Raw genomic sequence first — 21,370 nt, 5'->3', positions numbered from 1 at the left:
TCTTCTTCTTCTTCTTCTTCTTCTTCTTCTTCTTCTTCTTCTTCTTCTTCATCTCCATATTTCTATTCTAAGTAGGGTCTTAGGAACATTAATAAGGTATCCATGAGACACAGCTAGCACAGTATATATCTCCAATTTAAGGGTCTGGTTCAGCTTATGAGACAGGATTTATTCTTGGTGGATACTCAGGTATGTTCTAAGGTATATCACTTATTTACCTGCTGTTTCTAAGCCATTGTGAAATGCTATTCTGCTCTTGCTGTCATAATCAGCATTTATTTCATTTTACTTAGCATTGATTTACAGAACTTATTAAATCAGTTCTAAAAATAAGTGTGTACAGAGTTCCCTAGAAAGTCTTAGAAGAAAATATAATATATATAAGTGAATTTTCTCAGTCCAGTAATCTTTTTATTTTTTTTTTTTAGAACCACGATCCATGGCTGAACCAGGTAAGAGGTCATTTGAAACTTAACCTTTCTCAGTCTCTATAACCTTTCTCTGCTCTATAAAATAAAGGTAATAATAACACTTACCTCTTAGTGTTGTTGAGAAGATCAAGTGAGACAATATATGTATTTTTAAAACCTTAAAATACTATGTAAATGTTAGCTATTGCTATTATCTCAGTTATCCATACTGTGGTGTTCCTGCTACCACAGCTGTATTTCTTTTTGAATCTAGGTGCAACTTATCCAGTCATTGCTAATAGCTATTGTTAGATGTGGTCCCTGAGTTTAAGTTGGTTATAATGTAGTATTACTCTTTCTTGGGAGAGCTCCCCACTTTGTGACATTTTCATATTAAAGGCTGGTCTCACACGGAGGACATTGGCTGCACTAAGTGATTTCAGGGCCCCTCTTAGAGTCTCCCACACTCAACCACTTAATTACAGAAATTTCATGATTAAAGATTCTTTTTACCCCTTAAAATATAAATACCCCAAAGGAAAATGATCCATTATCTTAATAGACATTAATACCTTAATGTGAGACGATATGTTGCATTCTTTCCTGGAGACCCATTTTGTTGGGGGAAAGGAAATATAAGATAAATAAAAAGTAGGGGACCAAAGGGCAGTTAGGTGGCACAGTGGATAGAGTACTGGGCCTGGAGTCAGGAGGACCTCAGTTCAAATCTGGCCTCAGACATTTACTAGCTCTGGGATCCTGGGTAAATCGCTTAACCCCATTTGCTTCAGTTTCCTCATCTGTAAAATGAGCTGGAGAAGGAAATGGCGAACCCCTCCAATATCCCTGCCAAGAGAACCCCAAATGGGGTCACTAAGAGTTAGACATGACTGAACAACAACCACAAAAGAGGAGACAATATGGAGAAGGGATAAGAATGTAGAAAGGAGAAATTGGACCTATAAAAATCAAACTTGACCTACTACGCAGTTTTGCCTTAGAAGTAGATGATCTTGTTCCTATGATTTTGTTATCACTAATTACTAAAGGTTCAAATTGCCCCTGTGTTATTTTTTTTAGACACATCTGTTTTTTGTTGTCAGGTCAACTGGGTGATAATGTCAGAGAACTAGGGGTTTGTGCTGTGCTTTTACCACCACACACCTCCTTGCCATCAGATATCAAGAAATGTCTGGGGGGCAGCTAGGTGGCTCAGTGGATAGAGCTCCAGCCTTGGAGTCAGGAGGAGCTGAGTTCAAATCCAGCCTCAGACACTTAACACTTACTAGCTGTGTGACCTTGGGCAAGTCACTTAACCCCAATCACCTCACCAAAAAAGCAAAAAAAAAAAAAAGAGAGAGAGAGAATAAAAAGCGGGAAAAAATCAACCAAACTGATTGATACCTCCAAAAAGTCTGAAAATCTGTTCAATGCACGAACCTCTCACCTCTGCAAAGGAGAAACTTTAGCTCTGGGATGCCAGACGAGCCACCAGTGTTCCTACGGGCAGCTCAGGCTCTAATGCACAGATCTTCATTGGCAGAGGGAAGGTTCCTCACTGAGAGCTCCCAAGACTGATTAAAAAATGGGAATAATACTCTTTCCCTTACCAATTGTACTTTTTAGGCTTGTAGTGAGAATTAAATGAAATAAGGTCTGTAAAGTTCTTGAAGTGGTGTGCTATAAGTATAGGAGTCAGAAGAGCTGGCTTCACCAAAAAGCAAAAAAAAAAACTAAAAAAAGGATAGTTTGGGGCAGGTATGTGGTGCAGTGGATAGAGCACCGGCTCTGAAGTCAAGAGGACCTGAGTTCAAATGTGGCCTCAGACCAAACACTTGCACTTACTAGCTGTGTGACCCTGGGCAGGTCACTTAACTCTAATTGCCTAAAGAAAAAGAAAAAGAAATGTCTGGTTCTAACTTCTACAACCTATATTAACATGGCCACAGTTGGTAATTGGTGCTGAGGCAGCCTGGTATAATGGAAGAATTTGAAATGAGAGGACATTAGTTCAGCTTAGCTATGTGCTGTCTGTGTAACTAGGGCAAGTAATTTTACCCATTTGATTCCATATCTTCAAAATGGAGAATTTGGACCAGATGGTTTCAAAGGGGCCTTCTAGCTCTAAAGCTAAGATTATGCTTTGTACAGTATAGTCATTCTCTATGTCAAAGAGAATTCTCTCAATTCAGCAATACATAAAGAATTATCTCAGCATTGCAGTGGAGGAATCCCTTCATTATTCTTTTCATCTAAAACATTTAAAGTACTCCACTAGGCAGAAAATGAAATTCTAAGAGGTTAACAAATGTTTATTTCTCCATTTTAGAATTGTGTCCTTTGGGGAAAAAATTGCCTAAAGAGTTATCTAGGACACCAGGGTGGAGATGAAATGCCTCAGATTAGAAACTATTCCATTTGCTTCTCTTAGGGGAATCCAGTCATCACATTTTTCTCACATAAGCGTACTCACATTTTCAGCTCTTGTGTGTTTGTGAGGACTTACGTTTGTTATTGGTTAGCCATGTTATTCATGATTCAGACTCATCTCACAGAATCCTAGAAATAGAAAATGGGAAATCATCTAGGCCAGCCTCCTGTCAATACATGGGCAGTAGTTTTGAAATGAATTAGCTAAATCACGCAGCCAACCAGTCAATTTAGTTCAATAACTGATTTGATAGATTTTGTTCTCATGAGATTGGCCAGTTGTTTGGCTAAATGGACTAATTCATTAAGTTGTCTTGGCATTATATAGGCATAGCATCAGACCAGTCATTTCTGGTGTCCCTTGAAAGTATGAATACTTCCAGCATTGTATCTTATCAAGAAGCACTCTCCTTTTCTGGTTTCTAGAGGAAATTTGTACACTGGTCATTGCAGAAGTATTCTCCGAAGATTCTGGGAATTTCACTTGTACGGCAAGCAACAAGTACGGCACAGTGTCAAGCATTGCCCAGCTGACTGTGAGAGGTATGGACTGATCCTAATGGGCCTTTTCACTTTAAAATGTCAGGGCAGGTTAGGCAGTGACATCAAGTATCAATGTGGAGATTAATGTTAGCCTCTCATCTGCAGCTGTCCTTGGTGTCTTTCATAAGTCATTGAATCATTGGGGAAGACATTCTTTGGACACATTCTAGTTATTGATATCCTCTCTCTTACTTCCTGAGGATAGAATCCCATTCCACATGCACCAGTTGTGCTCACTTCTATTATGCACAAAAGGAGACCCTCATCTTTCTAGTCTTACATAAGCTAGTCCTAAAATACTTCCCCAAATAGCGCCTTTTTTTTTGTTGCTACAGCATCATCACACTGTGTGCTTAGATTGAATTTCTAATCCTTTAAAGCTCTCGAGTTTCCTACATTCTTCTTTTGTGACAAGTGTTCTCCCATTTGCATGTCTACCTGGTAATATTTGAGACATACTGATCTTTGGAGTAAAAGAACATGTGTTCAGTTCAGCTTTGCCACTTACTAGCTGTGACTGGGCAAGTCACTCAACCCCTCTGAGACCTAGATTCTCCTGTGTAAAACAGGGATGCTAGGACACTACCCGCCTCAAAGGATTGTTGTGAAGATCAGAAAGAAATTTACATGTAAAGTGCCTTACTTCAGGCAATTTTTTTCAAGTGCTATATAATGTAAGATTTTACTATTCTTCAGTCTGTTGTCACTCATCTACCAAAGTATGAGTGTGTTATCATGCCTGTCTAACCCCTACCCAGGTCCACAAATCCTTAAGCCCAAATTCCATATTTTTTGTTCTTTAAAAAAAATATTGGATTGATTCCTTTCCGTATTTGTTCTTTTAGGGACTGAGGACCATAGCAATAATATGGCTCCCCACAGAGCCAATTCCACGGGCAACTCAACTGTTGTCGAAAACCAACCATCCCCACCTAAGCCAGAGCCCCGTTCCGTGGAACAACCCCCCAAACCCAAACTTGAAGGAGTTCTGGTGAATCACAATGAGCCCCGATCCAGCTCCAGGATTGGTCTTCGAGTACACTTCAATTTACCAGACGATGACAAAGCAAGTGAAGCATCCACCGAAGACGGAGCCGTGATTGCTGACCAGATCCCTGCTGACCTTTTACAGGATCGGTTCAATGGGCAAATAGCAAGGATACCCGAACCTTCTTCACCTGTCAAAGAGCCGCCTCCTGTACTAGCTAAACCAAAACTGTGAGTGAAAAGCAAAACGGCGAGGTGTTTCCTCTCTCATGCTTTCTTAAAATTCTAGGGTTGGGAAAGGGTTATACAGGTCATCTAGTCCATTCCTTTGCCTCCAAACAAATGTCGTGACCAAATTATGAGGTCATAGCTATAAATAGGGAAAAAAAATGTCTTTACCGTTTAAGGCCCCCAGGGAAGAAATTTCTATCACTTTGCTACAAAATACATTCCAAGTGTTTAACGACCTCTTTTGCTTAGGAGCTCTTCCTTCTGTCTCTGTTCTCTGGTTAAAGTTTAAGCTTTCAAGCAAATATAGAACAGCTGCTAGCTTTTTCTTAACATTTCCTTTCTGTCAATGGATATACTATAGTAACATTAAGTTCCCTATATGTGTAACAGTATTAAAGGTTTAGAAGAGTTATGCTTTAAAGGCAGGCCAGGATTTTAGATCTAAGATATTTCATAGAAATGCATAACAAGGAAGGACACCAAAAGTGCTCTAGGGGGAAAGGAATTGTTCATGGGGATGTTTTGTATTTCTGTTTTTGTCCTTATCTACTCCTCCACCTAGTTATCACTGGGGACAGAAGATTCTGGATGGGAATGTTGGGAGAGAAAGCTAATCCTTCTTCTTACCATCAAAGTTCTAGATTTCAGATTGTTGACATTAAGACTGGTCCTAGGCAAAGCCACAAGGGCAGCAGATTTTTTTCAGGTCCCCTCTATTTCTCCCTTTTTACATCTTCCTTACCTTCAGCACCGCATATTTCCCATGTTCTTGTTGGTAGCATCCCATCTAGGAAGTGTTCTACATGTGAGATGTACTCATTTTGTCCCACAAAATTTAACTGCCCAGCATCCCATTCCCTCCAAATTTTGCCCACAAAGGGACTGCCCAACTTGAAAAATAGATTATATCCACAGCATGAATGGCAAATAACTGATATACGTGTATGTGTATATATGTCTGTGTGTGTGTGTGTGTATGTATATCACACACGTATATCAGTTATTTGCCATTCATGCTGTGGATATAATCAATTTTTCAAGATACATATAAATATATATGTATATATCTCCCAAATATTTTAATTTTAACAGTGCCTTTTAATGCCATAATCAAAAGGACTTAGTAATAGGAAAATTTAAAGCATCATGGGAGAGATACTAGGGGGCAGGAAAATGTTTTCCAGCAGCCCTCAAAATATACCATATAAATGGTGGCCACCTGCTTACAAATAAGGAGAGAAAAGGAAAGGGAATAAACATTTACATGGCACCTTCTATGTGTCGGGCACTCTGCTAAGTGCTTTACATTTGATCCTTACAACAATCTTGGGAGTTAGCTGCTGATATTATCCCTATTTTACAGATGAGGAAATTGAGGCAAACAGAGGTTAAGTGACTTGCCCAGGTCATACAGCTAAATAAGTGTCCAAAGCTGGACTTGAAGTCAGGTCTTCTTGACTCCAGGCCTAGTACTCCATCCACTGCACCACCTAGTTGCCCGGAATTTGGCTCTGACCAGTACTTTTACGAAATCTTGGTTCTGCTACTCCTCTTAATCTTGGGGAGGGGGGAAAGAATAAAAATAGTAATAATACCAATGTATTTTCCATATACAAATATTATGCCCATTCTGAGTTTTCAGTGGTATTGATATTTTCACTAAACTTTTTCTTTACTTCTTACTCTGCCTTTCTTAGAACCAAAAGATCACATCTGCAAGACCCTCTGCTACAATTAGAGGTGTTGTCCATAGTCGTGAAGCAGTTTTCTCCATGTGAAACTAGTAGGAAAGAGCATTACCTACATGAGTCTGTTAGGCTCATTGGCCTAATTAGCATTCTATATGAAATCTACATGAATTCTAAACCAGAAATGTTTAACGTGTATCATTTTTTTTAGAAAGTTTTGACCCTTGTGGAATCTATAATACAGCAAAGTAAGGACTAATGTGCCTTTTGAAATTAAACAGATAACAAACCCAGGAACCATGTACTTTAACTTTTATTTGAAAGGAGCTAAAGGAGAATAAAACCACTTATCACTAAGAGACTCTGTAGCCCCTAGTTGTCATCTTTCCGAGAGGCCCACTGCTTACTTTCCATACCTTTTCCACGATATCATGATAAAATATCTCAGCAAAATCATCAGATCCAAATTTAATAAGACTGCAACATGCATAAGGCCTAAAGCTATTCTCCAATAAAAACCCTCTTTGTGGAAGATCAGATACAAAATATACTCTATGGAGTATTGCCTGTTTGCTAAAGTGAAGAAATCTATTAACAGTAAAAAGTTGTATGCAGTCACTCTCCTAGACTGAACATGCTTCTTCCAAAATAGGAAAAGGAATTCACTGACCTAGGAATGCTGGACTAGGATGCAGGAGGCCTGGGCCTAGCTCCTACACCCCCAATGTGTGGCCTTAGGCTTTTGAATCATTACACCTTTGGGGACTCAGAGTTCCCTTATCTGTAAAATGGGGAAGGAGAACTCAGTGATCTCTCTGGTCCCTTCCAGCTCTGAGGCTTTATGATTCACGCAGTTAATGCTTGTTAACTCTTCGTGCCTTAATGCCTCATGAATGCACAATTGACAACTTTAACACAATCTATCTCTGGGCTGACAATGAATAGAAGTCAGAAGATGCCTCTGTTTCCTGAGCACCTTTTTTTTTTGTGGTAAAGGATAGATTTATTGAGTATACTGGGAAAAGGAAAAAGTGATTGGTGGCGCACCTGAGATTTCTGAAATTAGAAAGCTATGGGTTAGTCTTGGTATTATGGGCTTCCAGAGGGCTTAGGAAGAATATGCATTCTGAACTCAGTGTATTAGCTCAGGGGCCTCAAAGCACTACAGGTGTAGTTGTCCTTCTGCCCGCCAGAGGTTTATACTCCTGACCTATTTAGGCACCTACAGTTTAAAGCGCCATCCATTCTTCTAAAAAAAAAAATTTACTCTCTGGGGAGAAAACTAATCATTTGTTGTGTTATCCAACAACTATTATAAAGCTATTCTCATTAGAGGATCTATGTGTTACCTCTGTTCCTCATTTTCCTATAAATGAAAAATGTACTCCCTTTTCCCTGACAGGGGTAAGGAAAGTAAGCCTGAGATAAAATTCATAAATCTTTTTAGTTCCTAAGAGATGAAAAATATGTATTTAAGAAGCAGGGAAAAAGAAACACAAAGGGGCAGCTAGGTGGCACAGTGGATAGAGCACTGGCCCTGAAGTCAGGAGGACCAGAGTTCAAATCCGGCCTCAGACCAAACACTTGACACGTACTAGCTGTGTGACCTTGGGCAAGTCACTTAACCCCGATTGCCTCACTAAAAAAAAAAAAGAAAAGAAAAAAAGAAAAAGAAACATAAACACTACTAACTTTTCACCTATGTAAAAGAGGAAGCATTTTGAATACAAGGCAGAATGAGAGTGATAGAAGATTCCCTTACCTTAGGGACTCTTCAATCCATTTGCAGCTAAGTCCTTTCTGTCCTAGAGTCTGAGGTGTAGGGTGTTAGTTTCCACACTGCCAATAAGAGGATCATTGTGTTTCTATGGCCATAAATAGTAACTATAGGAAGGTGGAAATGTCATCACTTCCTCTACTAGCTGAGTAAATTTCCAAATGGTTGGATTCAATTATCCTTTAACAGCCTTGCAAATTGGTACTAACATTTCCAGGCTCCTTCCTACACTTATCAGTATCTCAGCAATGATATGGCAGTTCTGAATAAGAATCAGTAACTAAAGAAGTAAAATGTCAGAGTTGTCCATAATATCCATTTTTAAAATTTTTATTGAATAGTTTATTTTTCCACAGTTACATGTAAAAACAATTTTTAATGTTCATTTTTAAAACTTTGACTTTCAAATTCTTTCCCTTCCTCCTACCCCACCACTCCTTCATTGAGAAGACAAGCAGTTAAATATAGTGTTTAGTCATGTTGTGAAAGAAAACATAGACCCCCTCAAAAAAAACAAACTTCGAGAAAAGGTAAAAAAAAGTACGCTTCAATCTATATTCAGACACCATCAGTTCTTGCTCTGGTGATGGATAGCATTTTTCATTATAAGTTGTTCAGAGTTATTTTAGATCATTTTATTGCTTAGAATAGCCAAGTCATTTACAACTGGTCATCTTATAATATTGCTGTTACTTTGTACACAGTACATTTCACTTTGTATCAGCTAATGTAAGTTTTTCCAGGTTTTTCTGAGAACATCCTGCTCATCATTTCTTGTAACACAATAGTATTCCATCATAATCACATACCACAGTTTGTTTAGCCATTCTCCAGTTGATAGGCATCCTCTCAATTTCCAATTCTTTGCCACCAGAAAAGAGCTGTTATGATATTTTTGTACATAGGTCCTTTTCCTTTTTGTTCTTTATCTCTTTGGGGATACAGACCTAACAGTGGTATTGCTAGGTCAAAGGGTATTCATGGTTTTATAGCCCTTTAGGCATAGTTCCAAATTGCCCTACAGAATGGTTAAATTAGTTCACAACTCCACCAACAATGCATTAATGTCTCATTTTTCCCACATCCCCTCCAACGTTTGTCATTTACCTTTTCTGTCCTATTAGCCAATCTAATAGGTATGACGTAGTGCCTCAGAATTGTTTTCATTTGCATTTCTCCAATCAATAGTGAGTTAGAGCATTTTTTCATATGGCTATAGATAGCTTTGATTACTTCATCTGAAAACTTTATATCTTTTGGTCATTTATCAATTGGGGAATGGCTCTTACTTTTATAAATTTGACTCAGTTCTCTATGTTTGAGAAACAGGGCCTTTATCAGAGACACTTGCCTCAAAATTTTTTCACAGTTACTATTGCTAACTGTATTTTCCTCCACTCTGTTCCCCTCTCCCCTGTATTCTATTCTCTCTCTCCTTTCACCCTGTCCCTCCTCAAAAGTGTTTTGCTTCTGACTACCCCTTCCCCAATCTGTCCTCTGTTTTATCACTTCATCCCTTCTCTTATCCCCTTCCCCTCCTACTTTCCTGTAAGGTAAGATAGATTTTCTATACCCAATTGAGTTTGTATGTCATTCCCTCTTTGAGCCAGTACTGATGAGAATAAGGTTCACTCATTCCCCCTCCACCTCCCCATCTTCCCCTCTACTGTAAAAGCTTTTTCTTGGCCTTTTTATGTGAGCTAATTTACCCCTTTCTGCCTCTCCCTTTTACTTGCTCCCAGTACATTCCTCTCTCACCCCTTAATTTTATTTTTTTAGATATCTCTCTCCCTTAATTTTATTTTTTTTAGATATCATCCCTTCATGTTTAACTCACACCTATGCCCTCTGTCTATATATGTTCCTTTCTGCCCTAATAATGAGAAAATTCTAATGAGTTACAAATATCATTTTCCCATGTAGGAATATAAACAGTTTAACCTTATTAAATGTCTTGTTATTTTCATTTCCTGTTTACCTTTTTATGCTTCTCTTGAGTCATGTATTCAGAAGTCAAATTTTCTATTCAACTCTGATCTTTTCATCAAGAATGCTTGAAAGTCCTCTGTTTCATTGAATATCCATTTTGCCCTATAAAGGATTATACTCAGTTTGGGGGAGTAGGTGATTCTTGGTTATAATCCTAGCTCCTTTGCCCTTTGGAATATCATATTCTAAGCCTTCCTATCCTTTAATGTAGAAGATGCTACACAATACTTGAATTGTTTCTTTCTGGCTGCTTGCAATATTTTCTCCTTGACCTAGGAGTTCTAGAATTTGACTATAATATTCCTGGGAATTTTCATTTTGGGAATCTCTTTCAAGAGGTGATCAGTGGATTTTTTCAATGTCTATTTTACCCCCTGATTCTAAAATATCAGGGCAGTTTTCCTTGAGAATTTCTTGAAATATGATGTCTAGATCCTTTTTTTGATCATGGCTTTTAGGTAGTCCAATAATTTTTAAATTATCTCTCCTGGATCTGCTTTCCAGTTCAGTTGTCTTTCCAGTGAGATAGTTCATGTTGTCTTCTATTTTTTTATTCTTTTGGTTTTGTTTTATTGTTTCTTGATTTCTCATAAAGTCATTAGCTTCCAATTGCTCCATTCTAATTTTTAAGGAATTATTTTCTTCAGTGAGCTTTTGTACCTCCTTTTCCATTTGGCCAATCCTACTTTTTTAAGGAGTTTTTTCTCTAGTGAATTTTTGTGCCTCTTTTTCCATTTGGCCAATTCTGCTTTTTATGTATTCTCCTCATTGGCTTTTTGTACTAAGACATTTGGCCTAGTCTATTTTTTAAGGTGTTATTTTCTTTGCTGTTTGTGTGTGTGTGTCTGTGTGTCTTCTTTACCAAGCTGTGGACTCATTTTTCATGATTTTCTTGCAACACTCTCATTTCTCTTCCCAATTTTTCTTCTGCCTCTCTTACTTGATTTTCAAAATCCTTTTTGAGCTCTTCCATGGCCTGAGACCAATTCATATTTTTCTTGGAGGCTTTGGGCATAGGAATGTTGACTTTGCTGTCTTCTTCTGAGTGTGTGTTTTGATCTTCCTTGTCACCATAGTAACTTTCTATGGTCAGAATTTTTTTATTTTTTACTAATTTATATTTAGTTTTGAACGATCACTTCCATACACTTTTGAGTTGTAAATTTTTCTCCCCCTCCCTCCTCACCTCCCTTCCCAAGATAACGTGCAATCTGATATAGGCTCTACATATACATTCCTATTAAACATATTTTCACATTAGTCATGTTGTAGAGAAGATTTAGATCCAATATCAGGAACCACAAGAAAGAGGAAACAAAAGAAAACAGAAAAAAAATAGCAAAGAGTATGCTTCAACCTGCATTCAAACTCCATAGTTCTTTCTCTGGATATGGATAGCATTTTCCATCATGAGACTTTTGGAGATCCTTGCATTGCTGAGAAGGGCTAAGTCTATCAAAGTTAGTCATGGCACAACATGGCTGTTACTGTGTACAACATTCTCCTGGTTCTGCTCACTTCACTCAGCATCAGTCCATACAAGTCTTTCCAGGTTTTTCTGAAGTCAGCCTGTTCATCATTTCTTACAGCACAATAGTATTCCATTACATTCATATACCACAACTTGGTTCAGCCATTCCCCAACTGATGGGTGTCCCTTCAATTTCCAATTCTTTGCCACCACAGAAAAAACTGCTATAAATATTTTTGTACATGTGAGTCCTTTTCCCATTTTTATGATCTCTTTGGGGTACAGACCTAGAAGTGCTATTGCTGGGTCAAAGGGTATGCACCTTTTTATAACCCTTTGGGCATAATTCCAAATTGCTCTTCAAAATGGTTGGATCAGTTCACAACTTATGGTCAGAATTTTTTTCTCTTGTTTGCTCATTTTCCCAGCCTATTTCTTGACTTTTAACTCTTTGTGAAAAGAGCGGAGGGTGCACTGTCCTAAGCTTCAGGAGTTTCTTGCAGCTGTTTTCAGAAATACTTTTAGGGACCTGCACATTTTCAGTTCTTCCAAGGGGATGTGATCTAAGGAGAAATGTATTTACTCCTCTCCTGCCTGTGCTCTGGTATGTGAGCGACACAAGTACTCTTTTCTGCCCTGGAACTGTGACGAGTGTCCCTGCTCCACTGTACCTACAAGCTCTGTTGTGCTGATGCTTCTCCTCACCCTGGGACTGCCACCCAGGTCCGAGTATGGGCAAAGCAATAGAGTCCTGCCTCAGTGCTAGCAAAGAGACCCCTGTAATCTCCTTCTGACCAGTTGTTTGACCCCTGCACCATCTGTGGGCCGAAAGCTCTAGAAGAAGCTGCCGCCACTACTGATTCAGTGGCTCCCAAGGCCTGCTCCTGGTTTGCTGGGACTGATGCTAGGGCTGTGCTGGCACGGCCTGCACTGGACTGTGCTCCACTCTCACCCAGGTGTGACAGACCCTTCCTGCCAACCTTCTAAGCATTTTTGGCTGGAAAATTATCTCACCCCGTCCTCTTGTGGGTTCTGCTGCTCCAGGAATTGTTTTATGGCATTATTTAAAGGTGTTTGGAGGAGTTTGGGGGAGAGCTCGGATGAGTTGCTGCCTTTTATCTCTCCCCACTTCCCATTGTATCCATTTTAACTTAAATTCTTGCCCACAGGCTGATTTCTTTTAGGCCTTGCACAAGATTTTTTCATGGCCTGGGCTTATGGACTAACTTGTTGGTGGCATGTTCCAGGATGGAGTTTATGGAAGAAACAGACCCTCATGATCTTTATAAAGTATCTCCTACCAATCAATCAACAAGATTTTATTAAGTACCTACTCTGCTCAAGAGAACACACAGTGCCTCCAGTAGCTACCCTGCACCATGGGTTTGAAACAGATCACACTTGACTAACTATGGCTTGTTTTGAATAGGTTATCCTGCATTCATGTCACCAGTAGACATGGTTTTGTATCATTGATATAGTCACCCTTAAACTAGGCTGCTCCAGAAATAGTAGCCAGCTCCTCTTAAATCTGAACTAAAGGTTAGGTTAGGTTAACAGTTAACAGTGACTCTTCTCAGAAAATTTGTGATTCAACTTTAGTCTTATGGATTCAGGTTGCTTATATTCATATTAACACTTTGCCTTTCTTCCTGCTTCAAATGTAAAATAGTTGAAAAGCTCTGTTCCCTAGAATTTTAACAGGACTAAAAGAATAAAACTAAGAGTTGTTTTACCCAGATTGGATTCAAAATTTGGGTTTGACATGATTTCAGGTAATGAATTTGATATCTAAGTCTCTAAAAGTAAAAGAAGACTCTGCCATATACTTAAAGGGTTGGTTTGGAGTTTTGGTGAAAGGAACCAAATCTAGCATTAGTGCCCAAAACTCCATTAATGAAAAACAGGTGAAGGCCAAACCTGCAATAAAAGTAAATTCATCTAAACAAATCACCATACAATGTTACAGCCTACCCCTTCTCTCCTCCCCCCCTTTTTTAACAAAGGCTGGCTTATCCAAGATTGAGAGTCAGGCAGTGCCATCTAGAACATTTGAACTGAAATAAGGATAAACAAATAGAACAGGATCAGTCTACACCAAGGGTGGGGTTTGGATTCGGTCAAAGAGCTGCACTTGAGGATCTGGAGGACCACCCGTGGCCTAGAGGCTGCAGGTTCCCCACCCCTGGTCTACACATAGCATTATCAGTTGCCTATGTGGAATCAGGAAAGTTCTCTGTCACTTACCAAATACTTCCTATACTCAGTGGATGATTCCTAGACTTCCGTCATTCTGTTAGTTTAAAAGGCTTTGATCCCTGTTAGAGGGTGTAACATTTTATGGAATTATCAATCACTTGTACTTGAGTATGAATAAATTTCCACTCTTTTCATAAGAATAAGTGAAGAGGAAGGGAGACTATGAGAGGACTGGGTGTCTAAAGTGAATGGGGCGGGGAGCACCTACTAATGGGTTCTGAACTGGAAGTCACAGAGTACTGGGAAGAAAACACCTAATTCTCAACTTTACCTACAGCTGATCTTGCCCCCCAAAAATTCACATATGAGCTTATTCATTATGTCTTCAAAATTTGAAAATAATGAAGCTATTTATTCTGACAGGCTTTGCCTACCCTCAGAAAATTATGCCAAAAAGTAATTTATAAGCAATTTCCAAGTTAATTTCTTAAAGCAGGAAAGATCCTGAAGTTTTTAATTAAAAACATGTTTTCAATGTAAGTCTAGTAGAGAACAAAAATTCTGGATTACATTGAATTGACTTTCAAAATAGCAGGTCCCATATAGTACAGTAATTGGCTTTTTCCAATAATATTCAGCACAGTGGTGAAGGCAGTGCAGTAGAATCACAGGCAGAACAGGAACCTGTAATCATTTGCGCCAGGAGAATGTACTAGCTTTATCCATACAATTACTATGTGCATATTTAAGCAAAGGAGGCCTGGCAACCCTTGCTGGAGGAGTCGAGCTTCCCCTTCACAGCTCTGAAGATGCAGAAGAAACAGATGCAGAGAGTGGGAGGGAGGGAATGGAGAAGGGGAGAAGAGAGAGGGAGGGGAAGAGAAGAAAGGAGAGGGAAGGAGGGGCATAGAGAGAAGGGAGAAGGAGACAGAAGATTCAGGTTTGGTTCTTGTTATGAAGGGGCAGCACAAGTGGAATGGTTTGGGGTCCTCCCCCTGTGTGTAAGCATAACCTGCTGGTGCACCACCTGTTTCTGGGAAGTCTCCAAAAAGGAGCCTGCTGTGTGTGTTCTCCGAAGGATGACTCATGCATCTGTCACTGAGGAGCTAAACTGCCTTGAGGTTTAAGTACAGCTTGCATTGTAGGGAGTGGTGTCTGATGAGTCTGCTGGTATTCGGCTTAGGGGAAAAGATATGCCTGATCAGTTTCTACTGAGGTCATGGATCCATCTTTGGAAGAATACCAGTAGGAGGTAGTAATGAAAATGACAGCTATAGAAAAACGAGTATCCTCTTTTCCATTTTGTAGGAAAAAAACAAAACCAAAAACCCAACTAAGCAAGGTTGGGTAGAGGTCAAACAGTTTGACTCGCTCCCTGATCACATGCGCTGTAAATAACCTATGAACAAGTTTTCTGGAGCAGATAGAGGGTGACAGATTTTCCTTCTCTCTTCCCCATCTTTGTTTTGTATGCAGGGATTCCAGTCAATTGCAACAGCTTCACAACCAAGTTTTATTGGAACAACAGCAGCTGCAGTTTCCATCTTGTTCATCTCCAAAAGAGTTTCCTCTGAACGTAAGCATGACAAACTCCACGGCTCCCCCGCCAGTGGCAGCCACCAGCAAACAGATGAAGGCCCCTCGGGCACAGACATTCACTTTCACTCGGCCTAAGCAGTTTTTCGTGTCTCACAATACGATGCTGGCTACCGCATCCCCTTCTAGTTCTCCGGGGACCACCTTCGGCCACACAGCCCAAGTGATGCAGAGGACAGCGAGTAAGGAAAGCCTTCTGGGCTCGAATTCCTTGGCGCCAACGAGATCTCTAGGGACCTTTTCCAATCAGAATGAACAACCTTTTAGCAGTCCAGCAGAATCCGCCCAGCCGCCACTCACATTCTCTGTCTCCAGTGGGAACCAATTTCAGCCCCGTTGTGTGTCCCCCACTACTACCGTCTCTCCTACGGGCCGGATTCAAAACCCGGTGGCTTTTCTCAGTGCGGTCCTCCCTTCCCTGCCCGCCGTCCCGCCCACCAACGCCATGGGCCTGCCCAGGAGCGCCCCGTCTGTGTAAGTATGGCCGCCTTGTGGGGGGGCTGAAGATGGGTTATGGGGAGCTGACGTGCAGTCCGTGCGCTCGGGAGCCCGGGGGTCCCACGTCGCCCCCCAGGAACGATCAGGACGACACATTTCTAAGTGAACTCGTTCAGTGGCGCCATCTACCCCTTGCAGCTCAGTTCACCAGCATTTATTAAGCACCTACTATGTGCCAGACTGTATCCCCCGGGCTGAGCGCCGGGGATACAAAGAAGGGCGGAAAACGGCCCTTGTCCCGAGGATCCCGCATTCTGACGGGAGACAACCCGCAAGTCCGTGTGCGGGACACCTCGCGAGGATTATTATGGGGGGCGGAGGGGGGGAATAGGACTTAAGCAACGGAAGAAAACGACGTTTTTCAGCCTGGCTCGAGGAAGGCTGCCCCACGAGTGACCCAGAAATACCCCGGCCGCGAGCAGCATTTCAGCTGCGCCTGTGACGGGACAGAGCGGCCGCCTCTGGGTGGGGGGCGGCGCATCCGAAGGGCCGGGGGGCCCAGACCCGGGGGGGGAGGGGCCCAAAACCACCCGGCCCCGCCCCTGGGCGGTGCCCTTGTCTAGTGTGACGAGCACAGCCCCTCCCCCCAATGGCCTCCGCGGGGCTGGGGAAGGAGCGCCACAGGGGGGCGCCCAACACCCCTCGGAGGACGCACGTGTTGAGAAGGAGATAGGATTGGCTAATCTCCGAGGCTGCGCACTTCGTGGCGCGTGCTCTCATTGGCTCCGCAGCCCTCGGAGGCGGGCCTCTCCTCATTGGCCAAAAGAGCCCGGCCTGCTAGGGGGTCTTTGCTCTCCTGGAGCTGGGCTCCTTGAGAGAGCCTGGATGAGCAGGGGCGGACCCCCATCCCCTTCCTGCCTCCAGAATTCTCAGCTTGAGGAGAGATAAAGACCCTGGAGACCGCAGGATGGGCCGGGACTGTGGCCCTCAGGCAGGGCGGGGCGCCTCTCCACCAATGAGGAGGGAGGCTCGCCCCCGCGGGCTTTAGGGCCAGGCTGTCCGTGGGCTGCAAAAACCTTTCTCTCTCTTCATTATCTGTCAACCCCCTATTGTGTGTGGGAAGGCGCTAAGTGGTGCCATAGTGCAGAGAGCTCTGGGCCAGAAGTCAGGAAGACCTGAATTCAAATCCAGCCTCCTGCACTAGCTGTGTGACTGTGGAAAAGTCACCTGTTTGCCTCAGTTTCCACATCTGTAAAATGAACTGGAGCAGGAAATGGAGAACCACTCCAGTATCCACAGGATCACGAAGAATCAGACCGGACAGAACAATAACACTGTTCCAGTTGGGGATACAAAAAGAGGATAAAGGGAGTTCCTGCCCTCAAGGAGCTTGCAATCTAATGTCAGAAAGAACATGCAAACAAATATGTATGTGTGTGTGTATATACATATATGCATACATATACATATATATACATAAACAATCTACATAATAAATAGGAATTAATCACCAGGGAAGGCACGGGACTTAAGAGGCCCCTAGGGAAGGCTTCCTGTAGGAGCTGGCCTCTACTACTGCTTACCAGAGCAGTCTACTTACTCTGCTTTTTTTATCTCCTCTCGCTGCTCCCACAAATACCTACTGAGTAGATGTGACAGGTGGAAGGGAAGGTCCCTGACCAAGAAGACCGGGAAATTTAGTTTAGGAAACAGGATGTACGCATTGATTAATTCTTAACTAATTAATTTTTAAAGTATTTATTAAGCACCTATTATGTGCTAGGCACACAAAAAGAATATGTAAATTCAGATATATAGTTGGTATGGTACTCAGCCTCTGCAAATTGTAATCACGTCCTAAATATTTGTTGAATGAGTGAAAGAATAAATTAATGAGCATTTGTCAAATGCCTTCTGTGTGCCACTATGCAGGGCATCCAGAATACAAACACAAGAATGAAATAGTCACAGCCTTCAAAGAACTTACATTCTACAATGAGATAGATCATGGACACAAGTATATGTATGCAAAATTAATACAAGGTAATTTTGAGGAGGAATTAGCAACTAGGGGGCTTAAGAAAGATGAGGTGAGTTTTGAGCTGAGCTTTAAAGGAAATTAGTGATTCTAAGAGGCAAAAGTGAGAAGACAGTACATTCCAGGTACAGGGGACAGCCTGGGCAAAGTCATGGAGATAAGAGATGAAATTTCACGTTAGGAGAAACAGCAGGAAGGCTAGTTTGGCTAGACTTGTGTAAAGGGGAGTAATGTATGTTAAGGATAGAAAGGGAGTTAGCAAGCAGGTTGTAAAAATCCTTAAATGCTAGAGGAGTTCATATTTAATCCTAGAAGTAATAGGAAGCCACTGGTTTTTATTTTTTAAAAGGGGAAGGACATGGTCAGACTCATGCTTCTGGAATATCACTTTGGCAGTTTAATAAAGACAAAGTATGAAGTATTTATACTTCATAAAGCACACCTTTATGAAGGTAGGATATATTAAATTTAACAATAAGTCCACCACTGGGTTCTTATTCAGCCTTCTGCTTTCTATTTGAGTCACCCTAATTTTATGCCAGCCTTTCATAATAGGCCAGTATTTATTCATTGCTATGTTAACTATGGATCTCTTTTGCAGGTCACCCCAGGGAGTGATAAAGAAAAATCTAAAGTCTCCTCAGCCAGTGACAGATGACCATATTCGTGAAAATAAGGCTGCAGTGATTCAGGACTTGGAAAAAAAAATGCATTTCAGTGACATCCGAGCATCCCAGCAGGTAAGGGCATTCGTTGGCAGCTCTTCGTGTCAGGCGTAAGTTAAATGTAGTCTTTGGCAAAGTTTGTGCAAAGTTGAATGTTGAAGCTTATATTTGTCCAATTTGTAAGCAAGGAGTTGTAGAGCCAGGCCCTATTTAAGATATCCTTACATGGAAATTGCTTTGTGTGCTAATAAACTCTTTTTGTCTTATCTCCTGAGTTGAGTTTGCCTTATAGACCAGGGCAAAGCCTGAACCAAGATTTCTTTTAACGCTGGAAGGAAAATTGGAGGCCATCAAGTTCAATCTCATTTTACAGATAAGGAAGCTGAGGCTTAGGGAGAGAAAAGAACTTGCTCAAGATTATACAAAGGAACATAGCTGAATCTACTGTTCCCTCGGACTCCACTCCCCTCTTGCCTGTGCTAGAGATATTTCTAAATGTGGGCTGGTAGAGGTAATGAGGACAGCCATGATTGCTCTTTCTAGGATTGCCAGGTCACTAAAAGCACCCTGCAGTGTCCCCTTTCACTTTCTGATGTCACCTCTTCAACACCCCGTGAAGCAGGAAAGAGAAACTATTAAGTTGTAGTATTACAGCACTCCAGGATAATCATACATGTGGGAAGCTTTTGCAATAGAATTTTCTCTCCAATCATCAGTTTTCCTACCAGTTATCTTTACCTGTTTTTGTTGTCTTCTGTCTGAACAGAAGTTCCGATTCCTGTTTCTCTCATAATAACTTAGCTGTGTAGAAGGAAAAATAAAATTTACATTCATTCATTTCCCTAGCAACCAGCCATTCACTCTCAGATCTTAAATGGCTCCTTTTCAAGAAACCCCAGCCCTTTTCCAGCTGTTGCTGTTTAAATATCCTAGGCCCATACTGTCCTTATTCATCAACTTAAGAGATTTCAAGGGTGATTTGGATTTGTGGCTTGAAAGCTTGACTTTAGAACCTAATGCCCATAAGGGAAAGGTTCACCTTCACCATATCCCAATGGAATGAAATCTTTTTTCTCAAGTTCTTTAACAAGAGTTTAAGCCAAGTACCCTTGTGTATTCTTTCCTTCCTTATCTTTGTAAAAATTTAATTTAAGTTTTTTTCTAGTTTCTCTCCCGCTGGCATCCTTCCTTTTATTCTTTTCATCTTTTTTTAAAAATCTCTTTGGGCTATAGACCTAGTAGTGATATTAACTTTTGGAGTATAGTTACAAATTGGTTTCCAGAATGGCTGGACCGTTTCACAGTTCCACCAGCTGTTCATCAACATGCCTGTCTTTTCATCGCTCCTCCAACATTTGTTATTTTCCTTTTTTGTCAACTTTGCCAATCTGACAGTTGTCAAGTAGAATTTTGGAGTTGCCTTAATTTTTATTTCTTACGGCACAAAAATATTACATTAGATTCATGTACCACAGTTTGTTTAGTCATTCCCCAGTCAATGGATATCTACTCTGTTTCTACTTCTTTCATATGACAAAAAGTGTTACTATAAATATTTGGCATATACGAGAACTTTCTTCTTACCAATGACCTCATTGGAGTATAGGCCTAGTAGTAAAATATCTGGGTTAAATTCATTTTAGTTTCTTTATTTATGTAATTCCAAATTACTTTCCAAAATGATTGTGCTTATTCACAGCTCCATCACCAATTCACCAATATGCCGATCTTCTCACTGTCCCTCCAGTATTGACTGTTTTTATCTTTCGTCATCTTTGCCAATTTGCAGGTTGTGAGGCGAAGCCTCAGGGTTGTTTTGTGTGGTTGTTAGTAGCTTGCATTTCTTCTTTTGAGAACTGTTCCTGTACTTTGACCACTTATTTATTGGGGATCAGCTTTTAATCATATATGTATGTATATATGTAATAAATATTCATATGTATTTTAGCCATTATGTCATATAATATGTCTGTTTGGTTATAGATGGATTTTTCATATATGTTATACATATATTTTGTAATATGTCAGTACTTTAAATGGGCTAATGGTGGGAGAAAATTTCCTAACACTTAGACCTGCCCAAGAGTGGAATGGCTTGCCTCAGAAGTAATGAGGTCTTCCAGCAGAAGCTGGACGATCATTTGTCAGGCATGTTGTAGTAAAGATTCCTTTCACCTCTGGCTTGGATTAGATGGTCGCAGAGATTCCTTCCAACTTGAAAATATTGTAGTCCTTCTTTTGCACACAATGAACACTTCAAGAAGAGATGGCCAACTGTTCATGAAATGACATTTCTTATTGCCTTCTGGATCAACGTGAAACCAATGTATATTAGTTACTTTTTCCAAGGAGAACCTGTGAGAGTAATCTGTTCATTATGCTGCAATTTATTTATTCTGGTTTCATTCAGAGCAAGAATCCCAGTACTAATACAATTCAGTAACTACAGTACTTTGCCAACTTTCTGACCTTAAGGCAAGGATCTCACATTTGTGAGATCCCAAATTAAATTAACGTTTATAGGTAGCTTAAATTTTTTGTAATACTTAGCATTCTCTGCAATGTTTTAAACTGCTCTACCACCACCCTCATAGAAATGAATGGAACTTGGGACAGCTAGGTGACACAGTGGATAGAGCACTGGCCCTGAAGCCAGGAGGACCTGAGTTCAAATCTGGCCTCAGACCAAATACTTGACACTTACTAGCTGTGTGACCCTGAGCAAGTCACTTAACCCCAATTGCCTTAAAAAAAAAAGAAAAAGAAATGAATGGGACTACACAGACTAAAGGCCGTTTTGAATTACTTCATGAGTTGACAGAGACTGGCCAAGCAACTGATGAGAACCCTCTCCATACTAAGCTAGACTGATGCTCAAAGAGCCGGCATAGTCTTTTGTCAGGATGTG

The 21,370-nt window shown here is 40.8% G+C and overlaps 1 protein-coding gene across 1 annotated transcript in view; it reads left to right on the top strand.

The window, feature by feature from the left end:
- The window catches only part of MYPN (myopalladin), a 97,679-nt gene that overhangs the window by 53,797 nt on the left and 22,512 nt on the right, over positions 1-21,370 (top strand). Inside the window, exons 8-12 of the mRNA XM_027840693.1 lie at positions 429-452; positions 3,267-3,383; positions 4,229-4,601; positions 15,202-15,795; positions 18,399-18,537. Of these exons, the coding sequence (XP_027696494.1) occupies positions 429-452; positions 3,267-3,383; positions 4,229-4,601; positions 15,202-15,795; positions 18,399-18,537 (1,247 nt within the window). The remainder of the gene's footprint in view (positions 1-428; positions 453-3,266; positions 3,384-4,228; positions 4,602-15,201; positions 15,796-18,398; positions 18,538-21,370) is intronic.

This window comes from Vombatus ursinus, unplaced genomic scaffold (genome assembly GCF_900497805.2).
Source record: "Vombatus ursinus unplaced genomic scaffold, bare-nosed wombat genome assembly UNPS02014847.1, whole genome shotgun sequence".
In the NCBI taxonomy this organism is placed as follows: domain Eukaryota; kingdom Metazoa; phylum Chordata; class Mammalia; order Diprotodontia; family Vombatidae; genus Vombatus; species Vombatus ursinus.
The sequence above is the reverse complement of the archived record's forward strand: the minus strand, read 5'-3'. Positions and strand labels throughout refer to the sequence as shown.